This window comes from Pithys albifrons, chromosome 28 (genome assembly GCF_047495875.1).
Source record: "Pithys albifrons albifrons isolate INPA30051 chromosome 28, PitAlb_v1, whole genome shotgun sequence".
Classification (NCBI taxonomy): domain Eukaryota; kingdom Metazoa; phylum Chordata; class Aves; order Passeriformes; family Thamnophilidae; genus Pithys; species Pithys albifrons.
This window is the reverse complement of record NC_092485.1, coordinates 1,545,532-1,558,012: the sequence shown is the minus strand read 5'-3', so window position 1 is coordinate 1,558,012 and position 12,481 is coordinate 1,545,532. Positions and strand designations below refer to the sequence as shown.

General features: G+C 54.6%; 2 protein-coding genes across 3 annotated transcripts in view; both read left to right on the top strand.

Moving 5' to 3' along the window:
- Window positions 1-3,538, top strand: part of KLHL12 (kelch like family member 12) — a 28,263-nt gene extending 24,725 nt beyond the window's left edge. For both annotated transcript variants that reach the window (XM_071578749.1, XM_071578750.1), the window contains 2 exons: window positions 609-795; window positions 1,979-3,538. In XM_071578749.1, the coding sequence (XP_071434850.1) occupies window positions 609-795; window positions 1,979-2,105 (314 nt within the window). In that variant the 3' untranslated portion in view covers window positions 2,106-3,538. The remainder of the gene's footprint in view (window positions 1-608; window positions 796-1,978) is intronic.
- Window positions 3,539-4,492: 954 nt separating this feature from the next.
- RABIF (RAB interacting factor) lies at window positions 4,493-7,402 on the top strand. The gene is made up of 2 exons (XM_071578500.1): window positions 4,493-4,754; window positions 4,854-7,402. The coding sequence occupies exons 1-2, from the start codon at window positions 4,551-4,553 to the stop codon at window positions 5,091-5,093; spliced, it is 444 nt and encodes a 147-aa protein (XP_071434601.1). The 5' UTR covers window positions 4,493-4,550; the 3' UTR covers window positions 5,094-7,402.
- The last annotated feature ends 5,079 nt before the right edge of the window (window positions 7,403-12,481 follow it).

The following is a 12,481-nucleotide window of genomic DNA, read 5'->3' as shown; positions in this document are numbered from 1 at the left end:
GTACTGGTTGTAGTTGCAACCTTCATATCAGTTAGAATCACAGAATCATAGAATTGATTGGGTTGGAAAAGACCTCTGAGATCATCAAGTCCAACCCTTGGGCCAACTCCAGTCCCTTTACCAGATCATGGCACTCAGTGCCACGTCCAATCTGTGTTTACAAATCTCTAGGGATGGGGAGTCCACCACCTCTCTGGGCAGCCCATTCCAATGCCTGAGCACTCTCTCTGTAAAGAATTTTTTTCTGATCTCCAACTTCAATTTCCCCTGGCAGAGCTTGAGCCCATCGTGCCCCCTTGTCCTATTGCTGAGTGCCTGGGAGAAGAGACCAACCCCCACCTGGCCAGAACTTCCCTTCAGGCAGTTCCAGACAGTGCTGAGGTCACCTCTGAGCCTCCTCTTCTCCAGGCTGAACACCCCCAGCTCCCTCAGCCTCTCCCCACAGCACTTGTGCTCCAGTCCCTTCACCAGCCTCGTTGCTCTTCTCTGGCCCCGCTCCCCTGGACATTAAAGAATCCCCCTTTTTATCTTACCCCACACTAACCTGGCTCGGAGTCCTGTTCTTTGTGGTCTCCCAAGACATCCCCACCCTCTCTCTCTGTCCCCAGGGGCTGGAGTGGCTCTGCTCAATGACCACATCTACGTGGTGGGTGGGTTTGACGGGACGGCACACCTGTCCTCGGTGGAGGCCTACAACATCCGCACCGATTCCTGGACAACGGTGACCAGCATGACCACGCCCCGGTGCTACGTGGGGGCCACGGTGCTGCGGGGCCGGCTCTACGCCATCGCCGGGTAAGCTCTGCCGGGCCGGGCCTGCAGCTCTGGGCACTCAGCAGGGCGGCTCGGGGGGCACAGAGGCTGTCCCACCTCAGGGGCTGCTCCTCACACCTGTGTTTAAGTTCTGTGAGAGGAGACAGCCCACAGAGTCACCATGCCCAGCCAAAACAGGCAGGTGGGAGAGCAGCAGTGGGTTGAGGTGGCAAAATGCCAACTGCCCAATACAGAGTCAAAGCCTTACTCCCCCCACCGAGAAAAGGGAAAAGAAAAAAACAAACTAGAAACTCAGAACAGGTTTAAACCCAAACTAATTATATGTATTTATACAGAAAAGAGAAAATTAAGAGAAACTACAACATGACACAGGCTTACACAAATTATATATAACAAAAAATAACTTCCCATTCCCCAGTGAACCAAATCCCACCATTCTAACTACAAATCACTCCAGAGAACTTAATCTCCAGAGAGCCAGACTTAAACAGAAAGACTAAGAACCAACATTTTACTTCCCTAAGAGGGCCTGGTCCTCCCTGTCCCTCCTGGGACAGCATAGTGTGTCCTTCTGGGACCACAGTTTGAAGCAACTAAGTCACTCCCACACTGGCTCTTACACTTTGAGATCATGTCAGAATATGGTATGGAATACTATTGGCTAGAAGAAGTCAGCTGTCAGCTCAGCCCAGCTTAAGTCAGCCGACAGTCCCAGGCCTAGACTGAAATCTAAAGCTTAAATTTAGGCCTGCTTAGCTAAACCTATAACAGGCAGCAAAGGGAGCCTCATGCAGGGGTTCCATTTTGGGCCATTCCTGCAGCTGTCCAGCCTCCCAGAAGGGCTCCTGTGGGGGATGACAGTGTGTGAGTGGATCTCATAATGTCTGAGGTGATTGATAAATGCACCCTTAAGGACCAGAGAACCACCTGTAGAATGTGAGATACCTTGTAAGCTGTAGGATCTTTCCATGTGTGCTCAGTGAGCTACTAACCAATAGTGTGCTAGCATGTTATGTACAAGAGTAGATAAAAGTAAAGCTGTAACTAAAAATAAAGTCCTTTGTCTTTGGTGTAAGCGTCCTGACCAGACTGCAGCCTGAGTTTGTCTCCTCTGACTGCTGCAAATCTTCACATCAACAGGCTCTGAATGCCTCAGGCTCTTCCTCCAACACTGTCCTTCACCTGTAACTTTGTGTCCTGGCAGATACGATGGCAACTCCCTGCTGAGCAGCATCGAGTGCTACGACCCCATCATTGACAGCTGGGAAGTGGTCACCTCGCTGGGGATGCAGCGCTGCGACGCCGGAGTCTGCGTCCTTCGGGAGAAGTGACAGGAGGGAGCTCACAAAAAAGAACATTCTAAAAAGCCTCAGCTGGAGGAAGAGTCCCAAGTGATTTGCAGTGACTGTTCTTGAGAGTTGGGGATGCTGTGGGAACAGGCACCAGAACAGCAGCTTTCTGTGCTGCTTGTGACTAGGGCACGTGCATAACCGTGTGATCTCAGCAGTCATTTGAAATCAGGGGCTCTATGGGAAGCTGAAGGAAGACGGTGAGTGGGTCATGAGAAGCTGCACTCTCTGCTGTTCCTGTGGCTCAGTCTATGGGCAGAGCAGAGATGCCCCAGCCTGGCCTCAGCTGGGCTGGTGAACTCTCCTAAGGACATGTACATACCACTGGGGTCACCTCTTCAGCCACCACGGGACCCCACGGGTCCTCAGGTCACTCTCAGCCACGTGGATGTGTGAGGGTGAATCCAGCTGCTCTTGTGTTCCAGCTTCAAATCATCATGTACATACTGAATGTCCAAACGTGCTCCTTGAGCACAGGTGGGTGCAGAGCCACACTGGGAGAGTGTGTGAGGGGGGCCTGCACTGTTGCTGTGTCTGCAGGTTCCTCACGAGGCTGCAAAAGGAGTCACAGGTTCAAGCTGTCAACTACTGAGACCCAGAAGCCTTGAGGCCTTGGGGGCAGAGGGCAGGGGAGAGAGAAGCTCCTTGCCTGCTGCAGGAGCAGGTCTGCAGCGTTTGTGCTCTTGGTCAGGTGCTCAGCAAAGTTCATCACATGGTATTTCCCTCAGAAAGCTTTGACTGAGTGCTGTGTTGGGGTCAGTGGGAGCCCTGCTGTGCTGCAGCTGTGCCTTTGCTCCCAGCCTGCAGGGAGGACACCTGAGTGAGGCCACCAGAGTAGGCACACAGTGGCTGCTGCCCACCAGGGTCTTGCTGGTGAGTGACTGGGGTCCATCCCCAGACAGACCTGAGTCCAGCACAGCCACAGCAGCCTTTCATTCAAGTTCATTGTGTTGGTTTTCCTTTATCTAGGATTTTTCTGCTTCCAGGGCTGTTCTGGAGTAACATCCAGGATACCGTTTGGCCCTTTGTTCTCAGCTGTTTATTCCCCTGCCTCGTAACTCCACATCCTCTGACACTTTGCTATCCCTCTCCTGCCCCACGAGCCCCAGTGAGGGCTCCATTGCTGGCTCAGCATGTGTCCTGCCTTGCATTCTGGGGGCACAGGCTCCCCTCTGCCATCAGCTGGGCCCCACAGTGCCTGGGCTCTGTGTAGTGCTGCTCGTTGAGCTTCCTGCTGACTCCTTGCTTGGGGACAGGGTGGGATCAGGGACGTGGTAGCATGACTTAATTATGCACTTTCAGCCAACGCTCTGACCTTCTGCGTTTGTTTCTATCACACAAGTGTTCTGTGGTTTTGTTTCCTATGTTTATTTTCTAATGAAAGTATAAAGAATAAAATATTTCCTGAGCCAGTAGGAGTTTAGCTTCTGTTCTCTACCTTCCAGACCTTTGTCTGACGATTGTGGGGAGGGTTTGTGCAAACCCTGTGTCAGACCAGCCACCCACCTTGGCTGTGCCCCTGCCCTGCACCTTCAGCCTGGCAGTGACAAACAGCTGCTCCAGGTGTGAGATCCACAGCACAGAGACCAGCCAGGCCTGGAGGACTCACCAAAAGGGGGGATTTGTTGAAAGGTGTATTGGAAAAGAGCATGGCAGCAAGATGGGGAGAAGACTGACTACAGTTGACAGCAATAATTATTCCTCAGGGGCTGAACATGAGCTCAGGTGTCGCCACGTTTGGGTGGGAAAGGACCTTAAAACTCATCCCATTCCACCTTCCATGTGACCATTTCACCCCAAGGGCTGTGGATGTGTCTGGCTGTGGCACTCAGTGCCAGGGGCTGGTGGGCAGTGTGGCCTTGGGGCAAAGGCTGGCCCTGGTGACCTCAGAGATCTTTTCCAACCTGAATGATTCCGGGATACTCCCAGGGATGGAGCAGCCGGGTACGACCTCCTGGCACTGCCGTGACATCAGATGGAGCCTGTGTAGTGACGTCATTGGACTCACACTGCCCGAGGGGTGGGGGTAGGGACATGACATCAGACAGAGCCTGTGGGGTGACATCACAGTCCTCGCACAGCCCGAGGGCACGGGGGCAGGGCCGTGACGTCAGGAAAAGCGGGTTAGTGATGTCATTGGCCTCGCCTCGCCCGAGGGGCGGAGCAAGGATGTGACGTCAGGAGGAGCCAGTGTAGTGACGTAAGTCTCGAACGGCCCGAGGGGAGGGAGCAGGGCCATGATGTCAAAAGGAGCCCGTATAGTGACGTCATTGGCCTCACAGTCCCCGAGGGGCGGGAGCAAGGCCGTGACGTCAGGCGGAGCCCGCGCGGTGACGTCACATGCCTCGCAGCCCCCGAGGGGCGGGAGCAAGGCCGTGACGTCAGGCTGAGCCCGCGCGGTGACGTCACGGGCCCCACCCCTCGGCCATGGCGGCTCCCTGCGCTGAGATGGAGCCGGCGGCGCCTCCTTCCTCCCCTCCTCACCCTCATCCTCCTCCCGCCGCCGCCGCCGCCGCCGCCCCTCCGGCCGGGCTCGTGTGCGCGCAGGGCCGCAACCTGCGGGCCGTGCTGTGCCAGCGCTGCGGGTCGCGGGTGCTGCTGCCCGGCGCGGCCTCCTTCGCCCGCCGAGAGGTACCGGGGGCGGGTGGGCCGGGCGGGGCCGGGCCGGGCCGGGAGGGCCCGCGGGGACCAGCCGAGGTGACGGTGACCGATCGCCCCGTGTCTCCGCAGCTGCTCCTGCCCGCCATGAGGAAGAAGGCGGCGGCGGCGGCGGCGGGCGGCGGGGACGTGCTGCGGGAGCACTGGCTGGTGCGCGACATGTTCTCCTTCGAGAACGTGGGGTTCACCCGCGACGTGGGCAACGTGAAGTTCCTGGTGTGCGCCGACTGCGAGGCCGGGCCCATCGGCTGGCACTGCCTCGACGACAAGGACAGTTTCTACGTGGCGCTGGAGCGTGTGGCCCACGAGTGACCCGGGCTGGGAGCGGGGCCGGGCCGGGCCGGGAGCACCCACAGCCCCGCGGCCACACGGAGAGCACGGGGGGACCAGGGCACTGCCCACGGCTGGGCACCCGTGTGTGACTGACCACAGCCTGGGCACCCATGTGTGACTGACCACAGCCTGGGCACCCGTGTGTGACTGGCCACAGCCCGGCTGGGCACCCCTCTGTGACTGGTGACAGCCCAGCTGGACACCCCAGGGTCTGACTGACCACAGCCTGCCTGCCCCATGGCCTGAGTGCCCTACAGCCCAGCCAGTCACCCCAGTGTCTGACTGACCACAGCCTGCCTGCCCCATGGCCTGAGTGCCCTACAGCCCAGCCAGTCACCCCAGTGTCTTGACTGTCTACAGCCTGGTCACCCCAGTGTCTTGACTGACCACAGCCCAGCCAATCACCCCCAGTGTCTGACTGGCCACAGCCTGTCTGCCCCACAGCCTGACTGACTTACAGCCCAAGTGGTCACCCCAGTGTCTGACTGGCCACAGCCTGCCTGCCCCATGGTCTGATTGGCCCCAGCCTGTCTGGTCACCCCAGTGTCTGACTGGTCACAGTCTGCCCACCCCATGGTGTGACTGAGCCACAGCCTGAGTGGTCACCTCTTGTCCCAGGTCCACAGGCTGACCAGTGTTGGGAATTACAGCCCTGGCACAGTCAGCTCCTCACCCACACCCACACAGGGAGGGTGGTGGCACTCCTGTGACCTGCAGGGACATCTCACTGTGACTGTTTTGCCAAATAACCTGCTCTGCCACTGTCTGTTCTGTCACTTCCCTTGTGGCTGCAGGTGGTGCTGGGGTGTCTCTCAGGCTGGTGGCTCTGTGACTCCATGTAAATGTGGGCACTGGGAAGGGGCACGGGCAGGGTGGCACTGCTGCACTGAGTCACTGGGGCAGCTAAAATTGTCTGTCCTACAGCCAGAGCAGTTCTAGGGTTTAAGGGTGAATCTTGTGTTGGTTTTCAGAAGGAATGCTCCCCATCCCAAGCCCTAACATTTACCTTCTCCAAAAGCTCATCCCACCTGACAGCTGCACTCTGGGATTGTGTGGCACCTGAAGTGAGTGTAAGGCATTCCAACTAACATGTGTGCAGTTCTGTTAACTGAGTACTTGGAAACAAAACACAGTACAGGTAAAATGGCTGATGGAGCAGCAAATAAAGAACATGTGCCAGACCATTGTTATTTTCAGGCAGCAAGAGTGAAGAGATTCCAGCCTGAAAAGGATCTGAATCCCTGGATAAGCAGTGGGCAGTGACTGTGTGTGTCAGTGCTGAAGGATGTCAGAGCAGCCACGTGTGTGTGTGTTAAACAAGGAATTCAGGAAGGAATTTCTCTGCTGTAAAAGCATCTGGTAAGAGCAGTCTGGTACATTGTGACCAGTTCTGGTCTCTGCCTTTTCAAAGCTGGGCACAAAGCTGATTGAAGATGGAAGGAGGCTGCAGCAGCCTCACTGTGTTCATCTGTTGATATTCGTGGCCCAGTTCATTCTCCATTGCAGACCCCAGTATGAGGGACAGAACAGCTCTCCAGGAATGCTCTGGGGTCCCTGGTGCTGTCCCTCTGTTCATGATCCAGCTGTGAAGGCACAGCTGTCCCTGTGCTGGGGTGATGGAGTTGTGTGTCCCACCAAGCTCAGGGTGGTTGTACCTGCAGTTTAAGGATGTTGCAGCCTCAGGGCTGTGGGAGGGACCTTTCCCTTGCTCCTCTAATGAAGCAGTTCTGCTGGCAGGAGGCTGTAGGGCAGGCACAGCCTGGGATGAGGCTCCCAGAAAGGGCTCCTGACAGCAGGAGAGGGAGAAACGAGTCCCTTCTCCCTGCAGTGTTTGAGCACCTGCACTTCCAAGATTTGGAGACTCTGCCTTAATGTAGAACAAACAAGGTGTTGGCTGTGCTGGGGCTGCTCCATCAGGAACCTCTGCTGTGGGCAGTCAGGATTTATCAGGGGAGGGACAGGGGCAGAACTGCAGTCTGGGGGCTGAGGCTCTTGCTGGAGCCCTTGTTAAATGTTTCAGATGCACACTTGACATGAAAACTGCTTCTTCCCTCCTGCCCTTCCTGTCTCTCAGCCCTGAGCTCAGTGACTGAACAGCTTCATCAAGATGTACCTTGAAGGCAGGAGAGCTTCACTTGGGTTCTGCCCAGGCACAGCAAGATGGTGGGATCCTGTCACTGATTCCACACTTTCACTTGGGTTGTCTGTTAGGGAACAAGTGTTTTGACCTGTAATGTCCCAATTGTAGTCTGTGTTACTTAAATATATGATGTGCTGCCCAAGCTTCATTTTGAAGGCACCACTGTGGTTGTGGAAATCAGCCTGGCTAACGCTGAGTAAATGACCTCCAAAAAATGGTACCTGTGGATTGCTGATACTGGGGGGGCTCTGCCACCCATCTGGTCCTCACAGAGACAGCCAGGAGGGACTGAAGTGTGATCACTGCAGCCCCTGTGTCTGTGGAACCTGCAGGTACAGCAGAGCTCAGAGAAGAGCTGTGGGTTGATGAAAGCAGTGCCAGGAGAGGTGGTTGAGGTGTTCCATGTCCTGCCCACCTCACCTGGCTGCTCTCCCTAAACCCCTGTGAGCAGGGGCTGCCCCATCAGCACAGGCAGCGTGAGGTGGGGCTGTCTGGGGGAACAGGGACCTCTGAAATGTGTTACTAATTTCCCTGAAGGTCGTTTTACATGTCTGGCGTTACAGGAACAAAAGTAGGAGGAAAGGAAACAATAAGAGAGGAAATAGCTGCGGGGTCCTTGGAAAACTGGTGCAGGGAAAGCTTCCCTGCCTCCTGCAGAGTCAGCTCCACACAGGCCAAGCTCCAGAATCAAAGAAACACTAAACCACCAAGCATTTTGCCAAAAACCACTGAGTATTCTACAGCAGCGTGGGGACACGGGAGGAAACCACAGCAGATGAGTGGAACTTGCCATAAAAATGCAGAGAGAACATGAGGGCTTTGATAAAAGCCGGCTCTGTTCTACTTTCAACCAACACTTTTATGCATTTCAGCATAAATAGTTGTGTGCTGAGTTGAGAGGCAGCCAGGTCTGCACGGTGCAGCTTTGGCAGGAGCACAGCAGGGCCCCTTGGTGCCAGGGAGGGGAGGGAAGGGGCAGATGCAGCCCAGCAATCCAAGTGGGAATAACCCTGGATGGGGGAGAGAAGCCAGTTTTGCAGGAATGTGCTTTGGAGTGAGTGAAAAGACCTGACCGTGCACAGAGTGAAAACCAAGTGCTTTGCTCCCTGCATGGGATCCCTGAGGATGTGATCACGTTCCTGGGTTGCTGACAAAGCACTTCCATCCTCTGAGAGAGGGAAGCAGCTCTGGAAAAAAGTGGGTTTTGCATCTTTCCTCCAACTGAATCCAGTGAGGCACAGCCCAACCCAGCAGATGCTGCAATTCAGCTTTTGGAGTCCTGCACATCCAGTTGTGGGAGAGCTACAAGGATGTGAGCAAACTGGGGGAAAGGATCTGCCCCTTGAGCAGCATTTCCTGGGGGCTTCAGTTTTGGTTTGGGTTAGGACATGAACTATTCAGATACAGCTTCTGCCTGGAGAAAGACACAGTTGCCCCTCCCTCCCTGGCACAGTTTTATCATCCATGGGCTGGGCTGGAGGGCACAGCCCTGGGCAGGCTGAGAGCCCAGAAATGCAGTGGGGCCTGGCATGGGGTGTGTGCTGCCCAGGGCAGAGGAGGCCAAGGCAAAGAGCCAGAGCCCTGAGTTTCAGGGAGCCCCAGGTGTGTCTGGCAGGACAGGGCAGAGCTGCAGGCAGGGTCTGACCTTCACGAGTCTTTCAGGGCAGTTTGTGGGTTGATGGGATCTCGTGTCCCTTGGGAGAGAGGCTGCACTGAGAGAGTTCCCAGTTCCATGTTCATCCCCATCCCACCCTGCCCTTGCTGGGGAAGCAGCAGGGAGTGTGTGTATGCTCAGCTGAGCTTCTACTCCCCCTTTCATGTTCCTTATCTTCCAGGAGGCTCTGAATTCCCTGGAGGAAGGGAGACAGTCCTGCTATGAGTCCAGAGTCAGAGCACTCCTGTCTGCTGCCGCCAGAGTCCCCTCTGCCATTGTTCCAGCCCAGCTGGAAGAGATGCCCTGAGAGCAAGGGAAAGTAAGCACAGCCCTGTCAGCACAGGTATCCTTCCCCTCCTGGAGCAGCTGGCTCTGCACACTGCCTGGAATGCTGGGAGCAGCAGGCTCTGGCCATGGCAAATATCCAGACCTCAGCTCGTTGCGGAATCGTTGGTTAATTTGGAATATTTGGCAGTGGAACATGAGAATGTGGCTTCAAGAACTTGTTGCCTTGTGCTTTCCTGGGAAAGGAGCACTCTGTGACCCCTGGAGGACTCAGTTCTCCCTGCCAGGCCGTGGCAGGTCCAAGGGACTGGCACCAAAAAGGGCAGGAAGCCCAAAATGCCAGGACTCAGCAAACAGAACCCAACTGCCAAGGAGAAAGTCCCTCTCCAGTTCTCCTGAGCCCCTTTAGGCACTGGAAGGGCTCTAAGATCTCTCTGGAGCCTTCTCTTCTCCAGGCTGAACATCCCCAGCTCTCCCCACCTGTCTCCAGCCATCAAAGCTTGTTTGTTGCCTTAAAAAAGAGGCCAATTCCTGTAGCAGGGCAGACAAGGTGTGTTTTCAGTATCTAAACCAAAAGGCAGTGATGGAGGACACAAAATTTTTAGGCTGGGGACAGTTTGCTCTCAGGTACCAACTGAACCTGGGCCAAGCAGTTTAAGCAATAGAGGTACCAAAGTGTGGCCTCATTTGGGACAGGGGCACCATCCAGCACAGACACAGCACCCCAACACAGAGGGGGCACATCAGTAGGTGATTCAGTGATTCAGGATGAACAAAAAACAAGTGCAGTTTCAGCTTTGACAAACATCAGGGGGAGCAGCAGGGAAGGGCAGGGAGCAGCACTGAGAGAGTCTGGGCTGAAGCAGCATTGAAAGTGAGCAGAGATGGGAGCAGTCCCTGCACTCTGGGCTTGCAGAGAGCAAAAAAAGTAGGGCAGGTAGTCAAGTCCGTGCTTGCAGGAACAGGATTCAAACAGCTGGATGAACAAATAATGTAAGATGTAAAACCAAAGAATGTACTTAAGGCCATTAACCCAAGCTCTGATTTAAGGATCACATCCAAGAGGCACAGTGAGGTTTCAAAGCTGAGTGGTCGAGGTAGAGAATGTTGATACTCAACTTGCTCATGGAATGCTGAGCTGTGCACAGACACTGCTGTCACACAGGGAACCTCACAAAACAAAAACAGAGCCCTGCCCTTTGGGGTTCCACTCTGGCAACTCAGGCACATCCTGCCACTTAATCAGACACTCCCTGCGGGGGAAGGACCAGGTATAAACAGGATTTAATCATGTAATTAGAGATACACCCATTGCACACACTCAGTGTTCTGGAGGGCAGTGATGCCTTCCCTTGTACAAACTCCTCTGACTGTGTCTCCTGCACTCATCATTCCCATATTTAAGAATCCCCAGCCCATCTGGATCAGGGAGTGTTTAGATCAGGAATTAATTCAGCCCTGTCTAGTTGGATTGTTTTCAGCTCTAAATGAAAGATATTTCTTGGCACTCAGCAAACCTTCCCAAAGCCTCATGTAGAACCCATGGAGGTTTGGCCTGAGATCAGTGGATTAAGCATTTCCACCTGGGAACATTCCCCCCAAATTGTTGCTCTGTTTGCTGTGTGCAGCACTTGGGATAAAATGTGCAGGTCTGTGTTATGAGAGAAGAGGTTGTGGAGGTTTAGGAATGGTCCTCCTCAATTCAGTGCCCCCACTGAGACTCTGCCAAAGCAGATACCTCCCACCCCTCCACCTTTCTCCCCCCTTCCCACTGCTCTGGGGATGGGGTTGAGAATTGGAGACACTAAAGCTGAAAAAAAGAGATAAGAAGAACAATTTACTGGAAACAGCAATGAGATATGAAAACAATCAGTAACAGCAACAAGTCCTGTAAGGAGAGGCTGAGGGAGCTGGGGGTGTTTAGCCTGGAGAAGAGGAGGCTCAGAGGAGACCTTATCACTCTCTACAACTCCCTGAAAGGATGTTGTAGCCAGGTGGGGATTGGTCTCTTCTCTCAGGCAACCAACAGTAGGACAAGAGGGCAGGGGCTTAAGCTTTGCCAGGGGAGGTTTAGGTTGAATATCAGGAAGAAATTCTTTGCAGAGAGAGTGGTCAGGCATTGGAATGGGCTGCCCAGAGAGGGGGTGGATTCCCCATCCCTGGAGGTGTTTAAGGTGAGACTGGATGTGGCACTGAGTGCCATGATCTGGTAATCAAAGGGCGGTTGGATTGAGGGGTGGACTTGATGATCTCAGAGGTCTTTTCCAACCCAACTGATTCTATGATTCTATGATAATAACAAAAGGTGTAAGACAAAGAAACGATTTACACAGAAAACTGTCACAATAACCAAATTCCAATCTGTTCTTCCCCTCCACACCATGCCCTTCTCCCACCAGAGGGAGGGTCCCTTCCCCTGCCCCAGCTGGGGATGGTGTGGGTGGTGCAGAACAACCACCTGGCCATGCCCACCTGGCTCCAGGCTCTGTGAAAAAAATTCCCCCTGTGCTGGCCAAACCCGGGACAATTGTGCAGGTCTGTGGGGGAGATGAACACCCTGCTCTGCCCTCCAAGCCCAGCACTGTGCCCTGGGCTGTCCCCACTGCCCTGGGCATCCAGGGGCACATCCCCCTGCACAGCCTGCCCCTCACAGGGCATGTCCCCACCTCCCCAAGGCAGAGCAGGGTTTCCCTACCTTTCCCAGCATAACTTGTGGATCTGCAGCTTTCTCAGGAAATAGAAACAGGCTGAGAACCCCCTTTCTGCTCCAGGGTGAGTTCTGTTCCCTGGGCATGGGGCAGGGAGAGCTGCAGGGGGGTCTGATTGTAACCCACTCCAGTGCACCCAGTTCCACTGTGGGTGTCTCCTGTTGTTCCCATGATATGTTTGGTTCATATCAATCCATCCAGGCAGGAGAGGACACAGTTCTGGCTGCTCCTGCAGCTCTGGATCAGTGACAGCACAACCTGTGACAGCCAGACCTGAGTGGCCAGACGAGCCTGTCTGGGCACACTCCAACCACAGTCAGGACTAAACCAACAAAAATCTCAGTGCTCAGCACAGGAAAGTGCTGGTTTTCCTCACTCTTGCTGGCTCAACTTTATAGAAGTTTTCCTTACCTGCCATTCCCCTCCCAGGCTACAGAGAAAAAAAATAAAAAGAACAAATCCCCTGTTTCTCTTTCCCTTCCACCTCTTCAAAAGACTAATGAAGGTGCTGCTTTACCTGATGTCAGGAACTTTGTCCCCCTCCAGCCTCGGCAGAGCTGACAGTGCATTTTGCAACAGC